Source organism: Phoenix dactylifera, chromosome 1 (genome assembly GCF_051530095.1).
Source record: "Phoenix dactylifera cultivar Ajwa chromosome 1, Ajwa_hap1_PhDact_Kaust_v1.1, whole genome shotgun sequence".
NCBI lineage: Eukaryota > Viridiplantae > Streptophyta > Magnoliopsida > Arecales > Arecaceae > Phoenix > Phoenix dactylifera.
In genome coordinates this window covers 8,682,954-8,694,813 of record NC_143190.1, presented here as the reverse complement: position 1 = coordinate 8,694,813, position 11,860 = coordinate 8,682,954, and the positions used below count along the sequence as shown (strand labels likewise).

Genomic DNA, 11,860 nt, shown 5'->3' with positions numbered 1-11,860 from the left:
GATGCAGCAGTATTCGGATTATTATGTGTGTCATCTATCCCGTATTACTTCATATCACTGCCCAATCTTGGTTAGCACTAAGGCTTCTTCTTCATATAGCCCCTCTTCTGCTTCGAGAAGATTTGGCTCTCCTACTACCAGTCTTGAGAAATTGTGCGAGTTATCTGGCGAATAGCAGTGCGAATGACACAATGTACCGCATTATCCAAAAATTAGAGCTAACTATACGCTGCCTGCAGAGGTGGATTAAGGTGTAGGTGGGGAACATCTTTAGAAAATTGGAGGAGACTGAGGCCTCTATTGTCCAACTCCAGGTTATGGAGGAGCAAATTGGGGTCCTCTCCCAAGAGGAGTTGCATAAGCTCAGATCTAAGTTGGCAGTGAATCACTCTCTTCTACGCCAACAAGAGATCCTCTGGCGGTAGAAGTCCAAAGTGTAGTAGATTACAGATGGCGACCGGAATACTAGATTTTTCCACCAATCTACTATCATTCGGAGATAAAAGAATAGATCAAGAGGTTAAGGGAAAGCGATGGTCAAATGATAGAGGATGATGATCCCTTCAGCCGGGAGCTCATACAGTTTTTCAAGTTGAGGTGGATGGCACAGTACGGATATGATCGACAGTCATTTGGACTGCCACCTACAGTAAGAGTCTCTACTTCGGAGAACACTTCCCTCATCACTCTAGTTGAGTCCAGGGAGGTCGAGGAAGACTTGTGGTCTTTGGCGTAGGATAAGGCACCTAGCTTGGATAGTTTTTCCCCTTCTTGTTATGAAGGCACTGGACTATCCTGTTGTATGAGGTTGTAGTTGCCATCCAGTAATTCTTTACTATATCTTCAATGCCGAGAGCTTGGAAGAGGACCTTTGTTACTCTTATCCTGAACAGATGGGATGCCTCAGAGCTGAGCCATTACAAATTGATCATCTTGCACCACCTTATACGAGATCATTACCAAGATTTTGGCGATCGGATTGAGGGGGATTATACCTCGCCTCATATATCTAGGGCAAAGGGCTTTCGTGGGAGGCTAGAGTATCTCACATAACGTCCTCATCTCCCAGGAGTTCATGCATGATCTTCAGCGAGTGCCAAGTCAGTGCAGTTTGATGGTAGTCAAGCTGGATGATCTAGCAGTTTCTGACTCACTCTAAAGAGAATTTTTCTTCCATAGAATCTGGATCATGTGGATGAGCTGCGTCCGAGCATCATCCTTTGCTATCCTGATGAATGGTATGCCGATGTGTTTCTTTGAGTCCACTATGGGTTTGCGATAAGGTTGCCCCCTCTTGCCCTATATGTTCATTACTTGTGCTGACACCATGTCAAGAGCCCTACGGGCTGCTTCCCTATCATGGGTTCTTGAGGCCTATAGGGCCTGCCTCCACCATAGAACCGATATCACATCTTCTCTTTGTTGACGACTGCATGATGCTTGCTCGAGCCATGGAATAGAATGCCCTCATGATCCGAAGGACTATGGAGGATTATTGTATGTTCTTAGCCCCAAGACAAAGCCCCAACTCAGAATGCGCATTAAATAGTCTCTAGGAGTTGGAGAGCAGGTGGATATCTAGAGATATCAGGGGGTGCCTATACCAAGAAGACATTTAAGGAGGGTAAATTGGAACAACATGGAGCAGATCATTTAGTAGAGGCTTGAGGGCTGGCAGTCGAAGGCATTGATGATGGGTAGAGTTACCCTAGTGCAAGCTGTTTTGAGCTCTACACTGGTCTACATTATGACTAACGCTATCATTCCGAAGGCCCCATTAATGAGAATGGAGCAGATATTTGGGAACTTTCTTCGGGGAAGGCATGGGGGCCAGAGGATGCATGTACTTAATTGGTGGCATGGGAGACTATCTATCAACATCCATGCAGCGGGAGATTGAGCATCCAATCCCTTTTGATAAGGAGGGAGGTATTGGCGGCTTTACATGTGGCGAGGTACTTGCTCAAACCGAAGGATCTGCGGAGCTCCTTGATGAGAACCAAGTACAACGTGCGATCCACTACAGGAGAGTTCTAGGCTGGTTGACATTGCTTCCTTTTTTTTTTTTTTTTGCTGGAAGCGGGTGTTTCATACAGTGCATGTACGAATATACCCAAGAAAATCAAAATACAACAACTTGTGGAGTGCTAGTGGTAGCTCCTCCTCCCCTGACCAAAGGGTATGCCCTGAGTGGTAGGCCGCGTGGGCCGCCACCCAGTCGGCCGTCCCATTGGCCTTTCTAAATACATGCTTGGTTTGGAAGGCCCTACCATCTCTCATCATCATCCTTATATCACGGATCAAGAGGTGGTTCGTGCCGTCACCTCTCGACCCCCTATGAATCCACCTGATAACTGTGGTCGAGTCGCCCTCCAGAATGATCGAACTGGCCTGCAGCACCATCCATGCATTCATTGCTTCCTATTTGGCGAGAGATGTGTGAACAATCTCCACTGGTGTTGTCCTATATCAAATGGTAAGTCGGAGATGGGAGATCCATAGATGTGATGGAGAATGCCTGAGTTTCCAAGCAGTCGCTGAGATCTTAGCCCACCATGGTTGATCCAAAGCATGTAGAGGGGCTCAAAATTTGTGACCTATTCCTTCCAAGGTAGAGATGGGATGTGTGATTGTTTAGCATATTTTTGGGGACCAGCTGGGGAGAGAGTTCTTGAAGTGGCGATTCTCAAGTACGAAACCCCTGACATGAGGGTTTGGAGAGCAACCTGCAAATTAAGGGTCAAGGCTAGTGCGGTCTATACAGAGCAGAGCCTACACAAAGGATGGATGGTGGCTAGATCTAGAAGCTTTGCATCCACCCTCAAATGGCCTTGCTCCTCTAGAAGGTGGCATGGGGGTGTCTTCTAACCAGGGACATGTTGTGCGGCAGAGGCATGAGGCTTCCTTCGGCCTGTGATAGATATCCGCATGAGGTGGAGATGGTGGCGCACGCGTTATTTGCCTACCCAATGCGATGCAGGTTTGGGGATTAACTGAAGTCGCCTGGTGTTTCATGCAAGACACAGCCCCCGTCGAGGCCTATCTTGCATATCTGAAGAAAACTAGGACGAGAGTTGTTACTACCGTTGGGAGAGTTAGGGTTGTCTATATGGCCTACAATATCTAGCTTGATAGGAATGCTTGGATCTTCGAGAATAGAAGGCAACAACTAAAGGTTATTGTTGAAAGAGTCCTCCTTCATGCTATCGGGATCACCTAGTATCTTGTCGCCGGAGATACCGTGATCGCGAAGGACATTTGGGACTTCCATTCAGTGCTTGCAGTGACCCAGACGATCTTCATTTGCTAGGAATCCCCATCCCTGAGCTCTATCAAGGTTAACTACGATAGTAGTGTATTAGATAGAGAAAATCGAGGCATAGCTGGCTTTATGATTAGAGGTTCTGATTCGAGACTGGTGGTCACTAGAGGCACTTGCATCTTCGACATCTCTGTGCCTGAGGCGGAGCTGAGGGCCGCCTGGGAGGGAATTACCTATGCAAGGCTCACCTTACGGACATAGTGTATTCAACTTGAAGGGGACTCTACTATAGTTATCAGTTGGATCTAGGGTCTAGGGAGGACTGTGGGCATCCATTGCTGCAGGACATGTGTATAGGGAGGCAAACAGATCAGCTTATTGGGTTGCGTCCTTTATCATTCAGCATTCTGGCGGTTCCCTTTTGAACAGCTATAAGACCATTCCCCCCCCCCCCCCCCCCCCCCAAAATCATCTCTTATTTTATTACTTTATTGGATGTGTTCATTCCAAAAGCGCATGATTCATCCAAATTACCAAAAAAAAGCGAATGCATTTGGGGCCCGCACTCAGTTTAAATGACATCCCCCACTTTCACCTTTGCGGAGGAATTGGTGAAGTTTGGAAGCCGACAAAAAAACCTGACGGGCCCCAAGTGCCGTATATCCCAAGTTGGCATGCCTACAAGGTGCGATTCAAATGCCAGACTAGCCGAGGGTCCCAATTTTGCTCACTTATAGTTGGCTTCCTCTTTTTACTCTTATCTCCACTCTTCTCACAGTGGTGGGACAAATGATATCCCTTAGATCTATTTCTATATTTAAAATTATTTAGATATAGATATAAATTTGAGTATTCAACTAATATTCGTATTTATAATCATATCTACCAATAAGATATAAATATGAATATGAATAGATAACTATCTGTCCGAATATTCGATTCTATTTATAACCTAATTTACTTTTACATAGCACTTATGAATTTTTAAGAGAAAAAATGACCACATTAATATATTATTAATATAATTTATTTTCTACTTAGTGAATCTATAGTCATAAAGTTTAATTATCCAACTTATTTTTATATTTATATCTATATTTTCAGTATTTGATTTATATTCGTATTTACCTAACATAGATATAGATATAAATTTTCGTACCTGACTAATATATGTGCCTGTATTTATACTTGTCCGATAAAATAAATATAGATATGAATATGTTGATATCCAATCTACTTTTAGATCTATAACTAACCCACCCAAAAATCCGCAGGCTTTAACTTTTTCCTTCCTTCACCTTAATTGGTGCCAGGGAGCACTAGATCCCTTCCTAAGACTACAAGTGAGTAAGAGACGATCAACCATTGGCTATGGATCCTGTTGATATATTATTATGCGGGTTAGGATTTGTTAGGGTTGCTGGACCCATGTCAATTCAAAAGGGAGACCTTAAAATCCAGTTTCTACGCAACTGACCACTGGTAGTCCACGTGACTTAGGCTGACCTAACCCTTCTCGAGGTAGCGAGCGGGACCTATTTTAACTGTATACTGCAAAGCATATAGGATTTTTTTTTTTTTTTAATTCTTGACAGGATTAGTACAGTAGATGGAGGGTACACGGGTATCAATCAGTGCCCCACAGGCTAATCACCGTTCTCCACTAAAACTGGTGCGCTGACGAAGGATGGCGTGGTGTGACAAAACTTCCCAGCCTTCTCTCAATTTTAATTCTTCTCGATTGGATTCATGGGACTTCCCCTTTTTTTTCTCTCTTTTTTTTTTTTTTTGCTAAAAAAAAAAAAAGAGAGGAGGAAGAGACAAGCCCACCCCCGCATAGCAGCCCCCACTGGACCTCCACCCCGCCAGGAGAATGTTCGATGCGGATAGAAATGACCGTGTTGGGCACCCCGGCCGGTTTTACTCATATCCTCCCCACCCGTAGGCCGGTTCGGTTACTCGACCCGATCCTCCGTGTGAGTACGTCACACCTGGCACCACCCAGACTACCAGCCGACCAGTAGCGCTTGCAGACCTCGTGTCCAGACGTAGGGCATCCAGTCCCCAAATTTAATCGACGCCCGTGCGTTTCGAACCTGTAACCACTTGGTTGGAAGCAAACACCCCGTTCCAACTAGGCTACCATCTTGGTGGTTGGGACTTCCCTTTACTCATGCTAAATTCTCATCAAAGTACCAAAAACTAGCTGCTTCAACCCATTTTTCTTGAGATCAAATTTATCATATCAACAGTAATTCTTGATACATATATTTTATAGTTATAGGTTTATTAAAAAAAAATGAACTTGAATTCAGACTAATCCTATAATAACTCAGAATTTTACAAAATTTAAAAAAAAAGCTGAAAAGAAAGCATTATTTAGATTTTTTTTAGCTCTGTATAGATTTTCACGTACTTGTCTTGTTTAAAAATCTTTTAGACCACCGGGCAGATTTACTTTGATACTATTTATAACAATTTAAAATTTTTTAAAAAATAGTAAAAAATATTATTTGAAATTTTTATCTCTGTATAAATACTTAAGATTTTTTTAACGAATAATTGATGTGAGACTAAACATATGCTTTTACAAATCAAGCATACGTTGTGTTGGATTGAAATTTGGCCCGAAAGTGACCACGTTAGAGGAATCTGAGAAGCCGCCGGTCGAGACAGAGAAAGAGAGCCGATCTCCTGCACACCGGTGTACCTGCACGAAGTCTTGGCCGGAGATTCCGACGAATGCCCTCTGATTGCTAAGTTAGTGTTGATCCAAAATTTTTGGAAAAGGTTTACGAGTGCTTTCAATGGTTTTTATGGCTTACCGAAAGTCTTTTCCTATCCTCTTTTTATAGGGTAAGGGTCTCGGCCATTACCTGAAGTCTCGGATCGAGCTGTGATCAGTTGGCTATTAGCTGGAGGTGCGCTTCAATCATGGAGATTAATCCTGCGGATGGAGGATTCGGAAGATATCTTTCTAGATTTGTTCTAAGGATCCACGGGATCTTCGATGGGATCAAAGTTGACAGAGCCGAAGTCGGCTCGGCCTTCGGCAGGGTCCGAGGTCGGCCTAGCTCTTAGCAGGATTGAGGCATGGCGTGCTCGACTTTGAGTGGTTCCACGCTGAAGTAGGACGATCCATTTTGCCTCCCATCATGTTGAATGAGTAATAGTTTAGATCACGTTGTATCTTTTGCAAGGAAAAATGATTCTTTTTTCTTGGCACGAATTTACCATTAGATCACCCACCATACAATTCCGATCGTCTATTGCTTGCACAAATTTTAAAGTGATCGGATGATCCAACAGTAGCTTGGGGCGGAGGCAGACCAACTCTATCGCGCGCCGAAGATACGCCTCCAACCCATTGGGCAACCCAGGATGGTTTGTAGTTTTGTTATTGCTTTATTCGCTATTGCTAGATAAAAGCCGTAAAGAAAGGCAACCAAGGAGGTACGAAGCAGCAAATCAGTTCAAATCGCAGAGTACAGAAGTCCATCGAACAAAATCGACCTAAGCTTTAGAAAAATTATTCCGTTGCTGTACCACCTCGCCTTTCAAAATATTGCTAATTTGAGATGGCATTTTGGTATTGGTGCACACCATATTGTACATCCTTTTTAATTAATATAGTTTTATAGCTGTCTCAGTCCATGGAGGATTAGATCATCGCAACGGGTAATTCATTCTCAGCAACCGCAAGCGACGGATGGCATTACCTGTTAAGTAAATAAACCACACTATAACTGCAAAAAGTTTGTCTATAAACTAAACTTTGGAAAATTGGACTCATCTTTTCTCGGATTCCAAACTGTCCCACGCCTCTCGCCAGCCTGTACCCAGCTCTCGTCCAACCCCCGACCCTGCTCCCGTCCCCCGCCAGCTTAAATAAAACCCTTCCCTCTCGGTACAACCATTGGGCCCCATGCTCTTTTTCTAAACCTTTTCAGAACTCCGGGCCCCACCTCCCTCCTCCCCGCATCTCCACCACCCAACTTTTTTTTTACTTTCAAAAAAAGAAAAAACAAACAAGCTGCTTTAGTTTCTGTTCTCTTTCTTAACTGTTTCCTTGTATTTTATTTTTATTCAGTAAATAAATCATATTCAAATAAGAAAACGCCTGCGCCACTTGGTGGTGGATAGTTAGCAACGTACGTGTGAATCGGGCGTGACAGGACCCAGCTGACGCCCGCACGCTTCCCATGGATTCTTCTTGCCTCACTCCCTCCCAGCTAATCACCCGCCAGCCTGTAAACCCCAATGTTCTCCTCTTAAACCGCCGCTCCTTCTCGACTTCCACTCTTCTTCTCTAACGCTGACTCACTCCAACCCTAACCTTCTCTCCCTAATTTCGGTGAATCTACAGCCGAGAAACAGAGAGAAAAAAGAGGGAGAGGAGGAGGAAGGCAAGAGAGATGGACCCGTGTCCGTTCGTCCGGGTCCTCGTTGGAAACTTGGCGCTCAAGATTCCGGTGAAGGCGCGGCCGGCGAGAGCCGGCGTCCACCCATCAACCTCGCCGTGCTTCTGCAAGATCCGCCTCAACAAGTTCCCCTACCAGACGGCGGTCGTCCCGCTTGTCCCGCCGGAGGCCGCGTCGCCGCCATGCGGCGACCAATCCTCCGCCACACTCACCCTCGCCGCTGGCTTCCACCTCTCCCGCGCTGACCTCGAGAAGCTATCCGGGAAGTCCATCTTCGCCGGAGGAAGGGCCCGGCTCAAGGTGGCCATCTATACTGGCCGGCGGGGCACTACCTGTGGGGTGAGCTCCGGCCGGCTTCTTGGCAAGGTGACGTTTCCGCTGGATCTTAAAGGGGCGGAGGTAAAGGCGTGCGTGTTCCACAGCGGGTGGATCTCCGTCGGAAAAGGGTCGAAAAGCTCGTCGGCGCAGCTCCACCTCACCGTTCGTGCCGTTCCCGACCCCCGCTTCGTCTTCGAGTTCGGTGGCGAGCCGGAGTGCAGTCCCCAGGTGTTCCAGGTCCAGGGATCCATGCGCCAGCCCGTCTTCACCTGCAAGTTTAGTTGCCGGAACCACGCCGACCGGAATTTGGGATCCAGGTTCGCTCTCGTTATGCATTGGGGTTTCCTACTCTCGATCCAGTTTCTTTTCATGCATTGCTGTTTCAACAACCAAATCCATCCAAAAAAAAAACTCTTCCATTTTTCATGGATTTCTCCTTAAAAGACGTTATTTTTAGCGATTTTCGCATCATATCTTGGCGACTTGAAAATTTAGGAACAATGGAGGTAATTTGATGCAATGATCTGTTGATCTGATGTTTCTTTTTCCCTTTTTTTTGGTTAATTTGGCCAGATCGGTGCCGATGGAGCCGTGCAGCTCGAGAAACTGGCTGTCATCGTTCGGATCGGAGCGGGAGCGGCCGTTAAAGGAGCGGAAGGGGTGGTCGGTGACCGTCCACGACCTATCCGGCTCGCCGGTGGCGCTCGCCTCCATGGTGACCCCCTTCGTGGCGTCCCCGGGGACCGACCGGGTGAGCCGCTCGAACCCCGGCGCATGGCTCGTGCTCCGGCCGGGTGGCGGCACCTGGAAGCCCTGGGGCCGCCTCGAGGCCTGGCGGGAGCGCGGCGGCGGCGCGAGCGACGGCATAGGGTTCCGCTTCCAGCTCGTCCCGGACACCGCCATGGGCGCCGGTGTCCCGCTCGCCGAGTCCACTGTCAGCACCGGCAAGGGCGGCAAGTTCACCATCGACCTCACGGGCGCCGGGTGGTCGCCGCGGGGGAGCCCGAGGAGGAGCGCCGACTTCGGGGCCGGTCCGTGGCCGTTCTCCGGCTACCGGGGGTTCGTGATGTCGTCCACGGTGGATGGGGAGGGGAAGTGTAGCCGGCCGTCGGTGGAGGTCGGGGTCCAGCACGTCGGGTGCGCGGAGGACGCGGCGGCGTTCGTGGCGCTCGCGGCCGCCGTCGATCTGAGCATGGACGCCTGCCGGCTGTTTACGCATAAGCTTCGCAAGGAGTTGAGCTCCCGGGACTTGTTCCGGTGATTCTCGGCCGTCCAATTCGTGTGCTATGTGTTCGTTTTTTGATGTTCTGATGATCGTATTAACGGTTAATTTTGCTAACTAATTAGAGTGACTAGAGTTTTGTAGCAGTTCTTTAGTTTGTTTTCCTTGTTGCAAGTGTACAGAGAGGGAGAGATTTTTTTCTCTCTTTTTGTGAGAGTTCTTTCATCTTTGTTTGGGTGTGTGACTGTTTGGCTTGGCTGATGTCGATCAAGTCTTCTAGGTGGTTTTTTATCAAAAAACTAGAAGAAGTTTAGAAGAGAGGACTAGAATACGGTTTGCATTTTGTAGTGGTGTGATGCAGGCTTGTGTTTTGTTTTAAATTTAATGATACCTCCTTTGTGTCAGATACGCAATGTGTAGATTAATGAGAACAGTGTTCTTTTGGTTTGCGTTGTACATGATGAAGCACATCTTAAATTATGATGTTTTAATGTATATAAGATCAAATCAGCGAGCTATTGTCAATGCTGACATTATCAATATGATTCAGTTAAAAAGCCATAATGGCAGTGCAGTGGCTCATAAGCAAAGACATTGTGGTGTTCAGCATTGAAAAAAAAAATTAGGCATTGTGGCATCAAATAAGGTCATTGGTAAGGGATTCAAAAGCGGATGGGGTTTTGTTAGAAAGGATCATGGCATTGCTTGCTGTCATCTGTACCAATTTAGCTAAGGCAAAAAGCATTTCACCTAAGGCTGTAAATGGGTCGGGTTGGCCCGACCCAATTCACTTAGATTCGATCCGATTTGAATTACAGGATCCGTGGGGGTTGGGTTGAGTTCTAAAATTAGATGCATTCTATTTTTCGAATTGAATCTTTTGGTTTGCATGGTACATGATAATGCATAGCTTGGATCTTGATCTTTTAATGTATATAAGATCAAATCAGCCAGCTATTGTCAATGCTGACATTATCAATATGATTCAGTTAAAAAGCCATAATGTCAATATGATTCAGTTAAAAAGCCATAATGGCAGTGCAGTGATTCATAAGCGAAGACATTGTGGTTTTCACTATTGAAAGAAAAAAAAGTTAGGCATTGTGGCATCAAATAAGTTTGTAGATTGGTAAGGGATTCAAAACAGGACGGGGTTTTGTTTGGAAGGATCATGGCATTGCTTGCTGTCATCTGTCCCAATTTAGCTAAGACAAAAAGCATTTCACCCGCATCATGCAACAATAGATAATTGGACTGAAGGACAAGACATGAACGATGGGTTACATGAATTGAAACTCTCCGGTTCCCCCGTGAATTATAAAGACCCAAATTCGATATTGCACATTTTTTTAAATAAAAATTTTTACTTCTTTAATCGAGTCGCGAACTGCATGGCTCCGTATATGGCCAATCAATTCGGAGGTATCTTCAGTTGGGGAAAGTGACCTACCTAAAGCAGTCCAGATTGTATTATTTTTTGATCTTTTTAGCTTCGTCCATGCTAGAGTTATATGAATAATTCGTCTTAGAAAAAATAAATTCGATCAATATTAAATAGATCAGAGTTTGTGAGCTGAAACTTGCTATTTTGTCATCAGAATGAAGATTTACAAGTGAGCATAGTAAAATAGAGGATGCATGTCTTTTCTTTATATCAAAATTTGAATTTGTATATTTAATACACTGAACCACCACTGCGTGCTGGGGTTCCAGCTAAATTTCAGATGTCGCTAGAGATGAAAGTGAGAGCTGGGAACTCCGGTATACAACTGGTTTCCGAGTTCCCAACATTTACCTTCATCAATGCATCTACCCACATGACGACCACGTGGATATCTGACAGATTTGCATGCACCAGCCTCTACTAAAAGATGGCCAAAATATTTTTAAAGTGGTACAAGGATGCATGAAAACTAGCAAATTCACTAGCCAAGGGGGAATAAAGTTCCTAAAGCCTCATATGCAGGCAGGATCCGAGCTGTTACTGTGCAGATTAATTACAAATATTCAGGCCATATCTAGTTTATGATCTAAATCGTAATTAGATTTGGAATAGGCTGAAATGAAAATCAGAATGATCATATTTTTCGATATATTTGGTTATGACCAGAGTCAGAATACTATTTGAATACTAAAAAAAAAAGTCGAAATTAGGTTTTGGAGAATTATAATAGTTTCATTTTCTCTTTGAATCGGAATGAAAGTAAGACTCCTTTTAATTAAACAGCTGAAATGGGAGATACTTATTTCCATTTTTCAATATGCGCCTAACTCTCCTTAACCAAACATACCATCAAGTCAATACTATTCACTCACTATTCACCCCAATAAAGAATATAAGAAAATTGCTTTTTCTGGTCCTTCAAACTCCATACACTTTCCACTTTGTCAAGCGTTACTTTCCTTGTCAAAAAAATGATCCATCTACCTACTGCTTCCCATCTCTCTCTCTCCCAACCTTGAGTGCAGGCCATCAAGTTAACTGGTCATACAGTTGCACGTGTGGTGTGCACGTGCAACACTATATATATATATATATATATTCCATGGGTATATACCTTCAGGTCGGTTTGTATGGAGGGATGGGCGGGTGGATAGTGAGCTGCTTTCAAAACTCAGCAGCTTTTAGCTCATTGG

At 45.0% G+C, this 11,860-nt stretch overlaps 1 protein-coding gene across 1 annotated transcript; it reads left to right on the top strand.

Annotated features, from left to right (window-relative positions):
• Positions 1–7,500: 7,500 nt before the first annotated feature.
• LOC103715710 (uncharacterized) lies at positions 7,501–9,627 on the top strand. Its single transcript, XM_008803442.5, has 2 exons — positions 7,501–8,318; positions 8,575–9,627. Exons 1-2 carry the CDS (start codon positions 7,678–7,680, stop codon positions 9,260–9,262), a joined length of 1,329 nt encoding a protein of 442 aa, XP_008801664.2. The 5' UTR covers positions 7,501–7,677; the 3' UTR covers positions 9,263–9,627.
• The last annotated feature ends 2,233 nt before the right edge of the window (positions 9,628–11,860 follow it).

Excerpts from the sequence above, each read along its gene's own strand:
- LOC103715710 (XM_008803442.5), top strand. The coding sequence starts at position 7,678 with ATGGACCCGTGTCCGTTCGTCCGGGTCCTCGTTGGAAACTTGGCGCTC. Across the intron at positions 8,319-8,574 it reads GACCGGAATTTGGGATCCAG|ATCGGTGCCGATGGAGCCGT; the intron begins GTTCGCTCTCGT and ends TAATTTGGCCAG.